We start from the raw sequence: 13,500 nt of genomic DNA on the forward strand, positions 1-13,500 counted from the left end.
CAAAAAATGGACTATTGATGATTAATTTAAATTAAAGCAAGGTGACCCTATACAAAAATAGTGTCTGTTACACAATACAGACTCTGTAAGTAAGGGGCCTACATACATTTGGGCTTTTGCATATATTGTTAAGCGATAAAAAATATACTGGTGATACCTTCTGTTTTTGATATTGATGGTTTGTGTTAGAACACACCAAGGCATCCACCATGGGGAAATGCAACTACTCTCTGGTCTGCGGATCCAAGGGATATAAACTCGCCAAGACATGTCCTCCTTTAAAAGACACCCCTGGAGTACTCCATTCCAGATCAATCAACTTCTGGAGTGCATCCAAGAGGGGAAAGAAACAAGAAGCTTTGCGTAGGGTGACCAAAATAGGAACTTTCTTCTGCATTTCCAAGGAGTCAGGCCCAGCCACTCTGAGGATCTTCAAGATCTGAGAACCCAAATCCGGCAGCTCATCTCTAAGAAAGAAACGGAGTAGAGTTCAATTTGGCTCCAAGGCTGGGGAAACGTTCCCCATCACTGGTATCATTTTGATCTACCTACATTTGAGCTTAGTCAGGCCACATTGTGCCACAGCACTTGACTGCAGAGACAGGCGGAGGAGCACTTGGAGTGCACGAACCAACCTTAGTAGGCACTACCGATTCAGAAGACCAACCTTGTAGAAACATCTACAATCTCTGGAAGAATTCTACCCAGAAAAAGGAGGTTGGATCCATTCCAGGTCCCATAGGCCCGAACCTGATGTCCTGAGACCTAGCAGCTTGTGATGACTCGGACCATGGATCAATTAAGAGAGAGGGCATACCCCCATCATGTCTCCCTCGGTCCCAGATCCCACAGACTGAGGAGATGGACCATCACCGGCAAAATCAGAATGGGGTAAATTGCACAAGCATCCAGGCAGTGCTGACACAGGCTTAAAGAAAGCTGCGCTGTATGGCTCTGATGTGACATGCAACACAAATAGATAAGCACTTAGGCTTCTTCGCTGCGGGCGCCATAGTAGTAAGCGTGCAGAATGGTAAAAGCTCACGTCTAGAACACATGCATGCATAAAACCCACACCCAAAATGTGCGCACAAAAATGTGTGCACAAGTATATGCACCTAGGCCGCCCGTGCAATTAAGCTCCCAATTTAGGCGCCTAGTACTGACACCAAGAAAGGCGTCTAAGCAGGATGCTCAAACTGGTGCGCTGGCACGTGCTGAGCAGTCCACAGCCCAAAAACACCTCACAGGGAGAAGCCTGCAAGTAGGGCCTAGCCAAATGGCTGCTCAACCCGCCACGCCTGCACTGCCTCCTCACCTCGAACTCCCCAGAGACGCGAGAGGGATCGCAGATGTTCGTTTTTCTTTAAAAAAAAAAAAAAAAAAAGTAAAACTTTCACCGGTGCGCAGCCCCCCCTGGCAGAGAGCAGGAATAGGCCCCGGCTATGGGGGAAGAGAGCTAAGCCTTCACCACACCAAGCCTCTCTCGGCCTGCAACCACTAATCAAATTTTATGTCCAAGCCATTGAAGGCTACCGGACTGAAGTACTCTGAGGGAGGGACCGCACGGTATCACCCCTGGAGGCAAGCGGTGCTATGTAGACATTTTGACCCAAAAAAAGATGTCTAAGTTGGCTGCACAACTGGGCACGCAGGAGCGTACCGATGGCCTGCAGCGAAAAAAGGTGGTGAGCAATCACCTCGCAGCCTATCACGCGGCCAAAGGAGAGAAGCCTGGAAGTGGGGCCTAGCCAAATAGCTGCTCTTGTTTTTTTTTTTTTTTAATAAAGAAAAAAACTTTTACCTGAGCTCAGCCCTCCCTGGCTGAGAGCAGAAAATGTTCCAGCTATGGGGGGGAGGGCTAAAGCCTCCTCCACCGAGCCTTATTTCTAGTCCATGGCAGTCAAGGTTACTGGAGTGAGGGCACTCTACTGAGGGAGGAACCGCACTGTATCACCTCACAAGACAAGCAGAGCTATACAGAAATCTCATCTTTCAGTTATCTCCTTTCCTTTCCATTCCATTCCTTTTTTTTTTTTTTTTTTTTTAAACTAATAGGCAATCCCCATGAAGGGAAATGCACATCCACCATCTGCTAGAGATGGAGAATACTGGTGGGCTGAAGCAAACGGAGAATATTGGCTGGCTGATGTTGGGGGTGGGACTATTTGGCCAATGTCGTCAGCTTTTGCTCCATCTCCATCTGCTGGCAGAGGTGCATAACCCACTCGTTGGGCCTGACCTCCCTGAATGCTAAGGAAAGGCTTCAGCACAGGCTAGCTAGTTATATGAAGCAGGTACCGGATTACTTTTAGCCGGGGTCTGTATTGTGTGACCAGGATTTGAGACATTGCAAAGACAAAAAATTACTTCAGATGGTATATTGCTATGCTGTCACCTCTTGCACTCTCAGTCAGGAACTATAGAAACTATAGACAGGGTTATAGCACCAACACTAGTGGCTACATAATGGATGCGAGTCCAGATTTTCTAACATCAGGAAACAGATCTATAGGGGGTTTTTTTTTTTTGGTTTTTTTTACAGCAACTGGATCTTTAAGAGGCACATACCTGGGGAGCTGTTAAGCCCAGGCCAGAAAAATTTAGGCCTAGCTTGAGGGAGTTCATTTTTCCTCTCCTGAAGTGTACATCTGGCTTCCTCTTGAGGTCAGGTCACAGCTGGCCAGTGTTTGAATAAATCCCGAGGCAGAAGTAGGCCGGACCCCCTCTCCCCCCTCCCAGCCTCCCAGGGAGCCGGCTAGGAATCATGATCTTCTGCCTGACCAGCCACCATGGGATCAGAGGCACCCAATAAGGGAGCAGGGCTGCAACAAAACAGGGAACAGGAAGTTGCTCACAACAAACACAGAAACATAGAAAGGGGCCGTGAACCAGTGGAACAAAGTCAAACAGACACAGGGACAACCAATGCTCCCTCCAAGGAGTGACTAGGTGTGTGCACATTTTTTCATGTGAGCAATGATATTTTTTTAAACAGTTTTTGAGCACCAATATTAGCGTTGCATTTCTGTAAATAACATAACAAAAAATGTATGTGAACTCATGTAAAAACTGTGAGCATTGTGCCAAAATGTATGAGCAATCGCTCATGTGCTCAGCTTAGAGGGAACTATGGAGGCAACCAGGACAGACAAACCAAAGACAGACAACAAATTAGGAAGCCACTAAAGCGGGGCCTAAGAACAGGAATAGATAGGATCAAGTACAAGACTAGCAGTAGCAGTCACAGCTAGGACAACTAACTCCCAAGATGAGGCAGGAAACTGGGGGCGGCAGTGCTGACTCATAAGAGTCTTCAAGACATAAGCCTGAGCTGCTCAGGACAGAGTGAGGGGTCTGGGTCAACTGGGAGGGATTGCAGGATAAAGAACCAGAGGAGTCTTGAAGACCTTGATATTAACTGGGAAAACTGGTGGACTAATTGGAAAAACTGGGTTGTCTCTGGCACGAGCATGTTTTAAAATCCATCTATATATACACGTGTAAAAGCCAGCAAAATCCTAGGAAAAAGATATGTGAAGTATGTTTTTTCGAGCATTCTTAACATTGGGCGCACACTTGTCTGTGGGATGTGTATTTTAAAACACACGTGCGAAAATGCGGGGACAATTTAAGATTGCAACCTCACTGAAACAGTGTTTGCAGGCTACCTTACATTTTAAAAAACTTAAACACAGCACTTATAACAATGACAGTACCTTGCAACCAGACTTGGGCTAGATGGGAGGAGGGGGATTGTTAAAATATTTTCTTTTATGTACTAATTATTTGATTATGCCAAACTGGTAGAGTACAAAAGCAGAGCACCCTCCCTCTCTCTGGTATTTATTATTTCTGGCAGTTTGTTCTGTTTTCCTTTATTCACAAGTGTACAAAAACTAATCAAATAGTTATGAGAAAAAATAGGCAAAACCACTAGAACTGAAACCAGTTTATCTTGCGACCCAAAAGAACAGAAAAATAAAATTACGATGCCAAACACCCAAAAAAAAAAAATCCCACACCGTTAAACCACATTCCCAAGTAATGGCACTAAATTTATTAAGAACTCAGTATTTTTAAGTTCCTTAAGATGTCTTTTTGTAATGTTGCAGCAAGCATTACTATCTCAAATATTGGAATTTTATATGCTATTTGTGTTTTATTTTAAGCTTATATTTTCAATTGTATTTTATGTGTTTGTATTTTTATTTTCTGCATAATTTGTTTTATTGATTATACTATTATGATTGTAGAGTCTTATCCGCTGTGAATTTCTGGATCATGCGGAACTTAAGTTCTCAAAATAAATAAATAAATAATGGTTTGTTTTCCCTCGGTGATTTTCATACAATTAAATTAGTGTCAAGTTGTGCATACGTCACATTTTGTGGACATGGTTTGTGGTGGGACTCATTCACAATTGTTCTTAAATTCTATATTGTCTAGCTTTATATTTTTGCTTAGCAGTTCTATACAAGATGCTTTGGAGCATGAAACATAAAATAACCTATTCAGAGGATACTTACAGAAATAAAAGAAAGGAACCATTATAATCAAAAGCGCCACTGGAACAGCTATGGAAAGGCCAGTCATCATTGGTAAATGGGAAGATTTTCTACAGGGATCCTTAGCTGAAAGGAGAGAGCCACAAAAGCGATCCTAGTCATTGATCATGATCAGCATTTCAGGGTTTCCCAGGAATCCTTGCCTTTCCACTCTTATCTTCACTCTCCTATGCTCCACATGCAGTCCAAGGACTGAAATCAAAGGCCCTGTCTTCCACCCTAAAACTATGATGGATACTTAACACAATGCCTTCTTATTCCTGGTGTTCTGACCAACGATGTAAGATTATAGAAATCAGAGGTATCCTGTTGGTTTCCCCAAAGTCAACACAGCGTGTGTTGGGTTTACAAGTGAAGATGGTAATTTGGAGCAAGCATGCATAGGAGAAGAGGAGGTCACATTTACTTTTATTGCACTTTGTTTCCTCTCAAGGATGTATAGTGTTATATCTTAGTCCTATGCTCACATGGGAAATATTTTCACATTTTGAGTTTATTTTTTAAGTCTTTCTTTGGTTCAGCCTACTATCCATGACTGTATAAGCAGGGAGTACACAGCCTGAACTTAGTATCTGTCTTCCTTCAGAGTGACTGCTTACTGAATATGAATTCTTAACAAGATGACATCGCAGACATGACCTTGGAGTCCTAGACTTTGCTAAGGAACCTGCTCATTTCATCTTCACAAGGACTTCCGGCAGCATGAGGAGGATTATATATCTTCACTTGTTCAGACTGTTAGCCCATAAAAATAAGCTAGTTGACAATTGGTGTAAATACAAGAAAAGAGTGTATGTGAAATTCTTATTAAAAATTATATGCTTTATTTGTTAACAAAACTTTGTTTAAAATTTTATCTTTTTTATATAAAAAATGATTACATTTTATTGAAGGGAAGACCGCAGCATTGGCACCAATCTGATAATACAGAAATCTGTTAGCCAATAGTTGCCATCACTGGTCTTTCTCCCTTTCTTTTGCTTAAAAAGTGCCATCGAAAAATTATTCAAAAATGGTCAAGATGAAGTTAAATGATTCTCTGTAACATAAACTTTCTCAAGGAGCTACATTAACTCTCTCGAGAAGCTGTGTTTTATCTTGCCGTTGTGAATAAATTCACATTCAGTGTCACATTTAACTCTGATCTTGTTGCTCAAGATTAGCCCATTTCATTTTATATTTTTCAAAGGAAAACCTCATGTATCTTAACAGTGGTACATCCCGACATAGGAAAGCAAGAGAAACTTATCTCAAGGCATGACGTTCTTTTTCTTTCTTTTGCCGGATACTTGCTTATAACAATTTTGAAACGAACAGTTCCTTTTATAACCAGCCCGCCCTGAAGCAGTGTTTGAAGCGAAACGTTGACAACGTTGGCGGCGGTGGTTTATACCAAACTCTGGTTGTTATAAGCAAGTATCTGGCAAAAGAAAGAAAAAGAACGTCATGCCTTGAGATAAGTTTCTCTTGCTTTCCTATGTCGGGATGTACCACTGTTAAGATACATGAGGTTTTCCTTTGAAAAATATAAAATGAAATGGGCTAATTTATTTATTTATTTTTAATTTTTTTATACCGGAATTCCTGTATGCAATACAAATCAATCCGGTTTACAAGTAACGAAAAGGTTGCCCTGGTCTGGGAGGTTAGACCAGGGTAATTTTACATAGAACATTGAACAATAACTAATCAACCATTGAATATTATTACAAGGAACATTGAAAGTAACAATAATATTTAACAAATATAAACAAATAACAAAATAACCTAATCTTGAGCATATAACCTAATTACAATTAATTTCGTTACAAGTAACGAAAAGGTTGCCCTGGTCTGGGAGGTTAGACCAGGGTAATTTTACATAGAACATTGAACAATAACTAATCAACCATTGAATATTATTACAAGGAACATTGAAAGTAACAATAATATTTAACAAATATAAACAAATAACAAAATAACCTAATCTTGAGCATATAACCTAATCACAATTAATTTCGTTACAAGTAACGAAAAGGTTGCCCTGGTCTGGGAGGTTAGACCGGGGTAATTTTACATAGAACATTGAACAATAACTAATCAACCATTGAATATTATTACAAGGAACATTGAAAGTAACAATAATATTTAACAAATATAAACAAATAACAAAATAACCTAATCTTGAGCAACAAGATCAGAGTTAAATGTGACACTAAATGTGAATTTATTCACAACAGCAAGATAAAACATAGCTTCTCGAGAGAGTTAATGTTACAAAGACTTTGAAATGTAGCTCCTTGAGAAAATTTATGTTACAGAGAATCATTTAACTTCATCTTGACCATTTTTGAATAATTTTTCGATGGCACTTAAGCAAAGAGAAAGGGAGAAAGACCAATGATTGCAACTATTGGCTAACAGATTTCTGTATTATCAGATTGGTGCCAATGCTGAGGTCTTCCCTTAAATTTTATTGAATAATGTTTTATATAAAAAAGATAAAATTATAAACAAAGTTTTGTTAACAAATAAAGCATATAATTTTTAATAAGAATTTCACATACACTCTTTTCTTGTATTTAAACCAATTATCAACTAGCTTATTTTCTTGAACATTTGGAAACTAGCTGTTCCCCGATTTTTTGGATCGTTGTTATAGCCCATAAAAATAAGTCAGTGGTACTGCTGCTCTCTATAAACACACAAAAGTTTACTATGAAACAAATGTGAGGAATGGTCAGGGAAGCATGTAATCCCACAGCCTCTGGAATATACTTACACCATTGAACGACTAACAGCAAAGCGACACAGGAGACAATCACCACCACCGGACCTGCAGCATTCCAAACCTTTTTAACACCTGTCAAAAGAAAACCCACACCTCAGCTGAGACAAGCCTCACACTGTAACCAAAATCAGTCGAGTCTCTCTGTACCAGAGAACTAGAGAGAGAACATCCAGCTGCCGAGTGAAAACATTGCTACTACACACCAATGTGGTGGCACTACTACAACCTGTTACACACAGGATACAATTAATCAGAATATGCGTTTCTAATAGGTTATTGTTAGCAGGTAAAATTCCAGATGTCAGACTGTATAAGCTAATGCATGCATGACTTCAGGAACAGCAGCACTACTTGTACAACACATGCCACGAGAACTTTAACATCCAGAGTAGATAAAGCAAGGTCCAAATGTTGCTTCTGAAAAACTATAGCATATTGCCCTTAATATCATGCTGAGGTCTAGAGGAAATGATGGCACCACTGCCAAATCCTGCAGGATCCAGTGCTGACTGGAAGTTTCCCATAAATGTACTGGTTAAGCCTCAATACTCTAACTTTTGAGATCTTATAGGGCTCAAAGCCAAAAGGTAACTTGGCTGCAGGCACTGCCAAAACTAATGGCCCCAAAAAACAAGAAGGCAGGCAATCTAAAAAAGCCGTGAGGTACAACAAACAGGATGGATGCCAAAAGTCTTTTTCAAATATTTACTGAAGTGGAGACATCTATTAAAAAAAAAAACTGCCCGGCTCAGGCCGAGTTTCGCCACTCTTTCAGCGGCTGCCTCAGGGGCTACAAACAAATTATAAAAATGTGGAGATTAATAATACTAAATTAAGAACATGAAAATCCTTAAAAAATTTTTTTTACACTGCACATACATACATGTACAGACATATAACGGAAAACTCGGCCTGAGTCGGGCAGTTGTTTTTTGTTTTGTTTTTTAATAGATACGTCTCCACTTCAATAAATATTTTAAAAAGACTTTTGGCATCTATCCTGTTGTTTTACCTCACTGCCAAAACTAATGCAAAGCAGGTAGTGGCACACAGAAGAGCAATGGGTTATACATTTGCACCTTAAAAAAGTTCAAGGTACCACAAGATAAACAGGCCAAGCTGTGAAATCTTTACTGCTGGCTACGGTGTACCTGATATGTGGAGAAATATAGGATTTTACTTCTCAGTATGGTCAGTGTGACACTTCTGAGGTTATTAAAATGACTAGAAAACTGAAAGCAGTAATGTCACAGCAAATGGAGTGAGAGTACAGCAAGGCCAGAAAGTCAAATTAATGGTTACCCATCACACTTCATTATTAGAGGTTTTAAGAGTACATTAGAATGACATCTGTCCGCATGAGATGGCTTAGGCTTCGTGGATCCTGCTTGGGTGTATGTGGATGTATCTCATGACCCTGCCTTGTAATGGATTAGGTTCTGTGTCCAAAAAGAGGATGAGCACGAGCCTTTTTTAGGAAGATCGCCAACAAGCCAAATTTAGTCGACCCATGAAAGTCACTCGCTCTACTCACCTGAGTTTTTCAGCACAGGACAAGGGTTCTCCAAGCGTTCCCTTGGAAGGACGTACAATCCCATGGCAAGCACAAGGAGGATCAATAAAATGACTGCAAGAATGCTGATGCCGTCTTCAAGAGAGAGAGAGAGAGAGAGATCAAAATTCAGTTTGAAGCTAAAGGAAAATACATAAAGCCTACATCAACTGCAAAATATGCTTCTTGCCTCCCCATTTCAGCCCTCATGGATATCTGGTGATGACCTGGTATTATCCTATTTCCCCTCTCACCCAACATAAGCAAAACTGCTTTTAGTTTGTCAGAAGAAAATGGCTAAAAGAAGATAAAGGCTGAATGAGGAATGCTTTCATTATCCAAAACTAATTTGCAAACAAACAGAAAACTATAAATAATATGCAAAAAGAACCAAACATGTATCTTCCTGAACAGTATTGTCAAGGGTCAGTGGACAAAAAACTTGTAAATGAAATATTCCTCCTCACCTCTCACTTAATAAACAATATCATAATGAAATAAATTGAGTGACCATCATAATAGGCATCATTGAGAACAATTTATGGTGTTCATTAAGTAACATTGAGAGAATCCATGGCAATTACTGAGCAACATTGAGCACAAATGAGATAAGTCTTTATCTTTTGAATTACATTTTAAGACTGTACAACCATTATATGTTGTTGTTTTATTTGCACTGAAAAAAGTAAAAATTGTAAATTGGTGGAAGACCTAGGATTAAAAATAAGGCAGAAAATATATCAATGTGTAATAACATTTAATCGATGATGCCTATTATGATGAGCACTCAATTTATTTCAAATGAGATTGCTTATTGAGAACAGAGGAGAAATATTTTGTATATGATAAACTACAAATAATAAAAGGCAAATTGCAAAAAAAAAGTTAAGTGTGAGGTAAATATGAATCACATGAAAGAGCACATAGCAGAGAAAAGGGTGCGAGACCAATCAATAATGCTGTTCCAAGGAGAACGAAGTAACAAACTTTAAAGGAGTATTAAAACGTACAGTCATAAGAACATGCCATACTGGGTCAGACCAAGGGTCCATCAAGCCCAGCATCCTGTTTCCAACAGTGGCCAATCCAGGCCATAAGAACCTGGCAAGTACCCAAAAACTAAGTCTATCCCATGTTACTGTTGCTAATAATAGCAGTGGCTATTCTCTAAGTCAACTTAATTAATAGCAGGTAATGGACTTCTCCTCCAAGAATTTATCCAATCCTTTTTTAAACACAGCTATACTAACTGCACTAACCACATCCTCTGGCAACAAATTCCAGAGTTTAATTGTGCGTTGAGTAAAAAAGAACTTTCTCCGATTAGTTTTAAATGTGCCACATGCTAACTTCATGGAATGCCCCCTAGTCTTTCTATCATCTAAAAGACTAAATAACCGATTCACATCTACCCGTTCTAGATCTCTCATGATTTTAAACACCTCTATCATATCCCCCCTCAGCCATCTCTTCTCCAAGCTGAAAAGTCCTAACCTCTTTAGTCTTTCCTCATAGGGGAGCTGTTCTATTCCCCTTATCATTTTGGTCGCCCTTCTCTGTACCTTCTCCATCGCAATTATATCTTTTTTGAGATGCGGCGACCAGAATTATACACAGTATTCAAGGTGGGGTCTCACCATGGAGAGATACAGAGGCATTATGACATTTTCCGTTTTATTCACCATTCCCTTCCTAATAATTCCCAACATTCTGTTTGCTTTTTTGACTGTCGTAGCACACTGAACCGACGATTTCAATGTGTTATCCACTATGATGCCTAGATCTCTTTCTTGGGTGGTAGCACCTAATATGGAACCTAACATTGTGTAACTATAGCATGGGTTATTTTTCCCTATATGCATCACCTTGCACTTATCCACATTAAATTTCATATGCCATTTTGATGCCAATTTTCCAGTCTCACAAGGTCTTCCTGCAATTTATCACAATCTGCTTGAGATTTAACTACTCCGAACAATTTTGTATCATCTGCAAATTTGATTACCTCACTCGTCGTATTTCTTTCTAGATCATTTATAAATTATATTGAAAAGTAAGGGTCCCAATACAGATCCCTGAGGCACTCCACTGCCCACTCCCTTCCACTGAGAAAATTGTCCATTTAATCCTACTCTCTGTTTCCTGTCTTTTAGCCAGTTTGTAATCAATGAAAGGACATCGCCACCTATACCATGACTTTTTACTTTTCCTAGAAGCCTCTCATGAGGAACTTTATCAAACGCCTTCTGAAAACCCAAGTACACTACATCAACTGGTTCACCTTTATCCACATGTTTATTAACTCCTTCAAAAAAGTGAAGCAGATTTGTGAGGCAAGACTTGCCTTGGGTAAAGCCATGCTGACTTTGTTCCATTAAACCATGTCTTCCTATATGTTCTGTGATTTTGATGCTTAGAACACTTTGCACTATTTTTCCTGGCACTGAAGTCAGGCTAACCGGTCTGTAGTTTCCCGGATCGCCCCTAGAGCCCTTTTTAAATATTGGGGTTACATTAACTATCCTCCAGTCTTCAGGTACAATGGATGATTTTAATGATAGGTTACAAATTTTTACTAATAAGTCTGAAATTTCATTTTTTAGTTCCTTTAGAACCCTGGGGTGTATACCATCCAGTTCAGGTGATTTATTACTCTTCAGTTTATCAATCAGGCCTACCACATCTTCTAGGTTCACTGAGATTTGGGTCAGTCCATCTGAATCATTACCCATGAAAACCTTCTCCGGAACGGGTATCTCCCCAACATACTCTTTTGTAAACACCGAAGCAAAGAAATCATTTAATCTTTCCACAATGGCCTTATCTTCTCTAAGTGCCCCTTTAACCCCTCGATCATCTAACGGTCCAACTGACTCCCTCACAGGCTTTCTGCTTTGGATATTTTAAAAAGTTTTTATTGTGAGTTTTTGCCTCTATGCTCAACTTCTTTTCAAATTCTCTCTTAGCCTGTCTTATCAATGTCTTACATTTAACTTGCCAACGATTATGCATTATCCTATTTTCTTCTGTTGGATCCTTCTTCCAATTTTTTTAATGAAGATCGTTTGGCTAAAATAGCTTCTTTCACCTCCCCTTTTAACCATGCCGGTAATCGTTTTGCCTTCTTTCCACCTTTTTTAACCTTTTCCACCTTTTTTTTAATGTGTCCCCCAACATGGCTGTGTTTTGCTGTAGGGGCTGCATCAGGAGGGACCCACGAAGAACAATTTCCAAAGGTTGTTGTCCATTCATCTCTGTTGGTTAAACTGGATACTTTACCTGACACTTTTGTGGATTAAAAACTGGTTAAAAGACAAGAAACACAGAGAAGGATTAAATGGTCAATTTTCTCAGTGGAAAAGGGTAAACAGTGGAGTGCCTCAGGGATCTGTACTTGGACCAGTGTTTTTCAATATATATATATATAAATGATCTGGAAAGGAATACGAGTGAGGTTATCAAATTTGCGGATGATACAAAACTATTCAGAGTAGTTAAATCACAAGTGGATTGTGATACATTACAGGAGGACCTTGCAAGACTGGAAGATTGGGCATCCAAATGGCAGATGAAATTTAATGTGGCAAATGCAAGGTGTTGCATATAGAGAAAAATAACCCTTGCTGTAGTTACACAATGTTAGGCTCCATATTAGGAGCTACCACCCAGGAAAACGTTCTAGGCAACATAGTGGATAATAATTTGAAATCATCGGCTCAGTGTGCTGCAGCAGTCAAAAAGCAAACAGAATGTTTGGAATTATTAGGAAGGGAATGGTTAATAAAATGGAAAAAGTCATAATGCCTCTGTATCGCTCCATGGTGAGATCGCACCTTGAATACTGTGTACAATTCTGGTCGCCGCATCTCAAAAAAGATTTAGTTGCACTGGAGACTGTACAGAGAAGGACAACCAAAATGATAAAGGGGATGGAACAACTCCCCTGTGAGGAAAGGCTGAAGAGGTTAGGGCTGTTCAGCTTGGAGAAGAGATGGCTGATGGAGGATATGATAGATGTCTTTAAAATCATGAGAGGTCTTGAATGAGTAGATATGAATCGGTTATTTACACTTTCGGATTATATAAGACTAGGGGGCATTCCATGAAGTTAGCAAGTAGCACATTTAACACTAATCTGAGAAAATTATTTTTCACTCAACGCACAATTAAGCTCTGGAATTTTTTGCCAGAAGATGTGGTTAGTGCAGTTAGTGCAGCTGGGTTCAAAAAAGGTTTGGATAAGTTTTTGGAGAAGTCCATTAACTGCTATTAATCAAGCTGACTTAGGGAATGGCCTCTTCTATTACTGGCATCAGTAGAATGGGATCTTCTTGGTGTTTGTGTACTTGCCAGGTTCTTGTGGCCTGGTTTGGCTTCTGTTGGAAACAGGATGCTGGGCTTGATGGACCCTTGGTGTGACCCAGCATGGCAATTTCTTATGTTCTTATGTTCTCATTGAAATCCTGTACTTCTATGCACGCTTTAGAACTGCAAATTTATAAGCTACATGTGAATGCCTCCTATTTTGGAAATTTTATAAAATGAACACTTCTGATTTGGATAACAACCTTTGGAAATTGTTCTTCATGGGTCCCTCCCAATACAGCCCC

At 39.6% G+C, this 13,500-nt stretch overlaps 1 protein-coding gene across 2 annotated transcripts in view; it reads right to left on the minus strand.

The window, feature by feature from the left end:
* The window catches only part of LOC115082218, a 51,876-nt gene that overhangs the window by 11,319 nt on the left and 27,057 nt on the right, over positions 1–13,500 (minus strand). For both annotated transcript variants that reach the window (XM_029586472.1, XM_029586471.1), the window contains exons 5-7: positions 8,873–8,986; positions 7,330–7,410; positions 4,530–4,634 (exon numbers count right to left, since the gene is read on the minus strand). In XM_029586472.1, the coding sequence (XP_029442332.1) occupies positions 4,530–4,634; positions 7,330–7,410; positions 8,873–8,986 (300 nt within the window). The remainder of the gene's footprint in view (positions 1–4,529; positions 4,635–7,329; positions 7,411–8,872; positions 8,987–13,500) is intronic.

The sequence above is a fragment of the Rhinatrema bivittatum genome, unplaced genomic scaffold, assembly GCF_901001135.1.
Source record: "Rhinatrema bivittatum unplaced genomic scaffold, aRhiBiv1.1, whole genome shotgun sequence".
Taxonomy (NCBI): Eukaryota; Metazoa; Chordata; class Amphibia; order Gymnophiona; family Rhinatrematidae; genus Rhinatrema; species Rhinatrema bivittatum.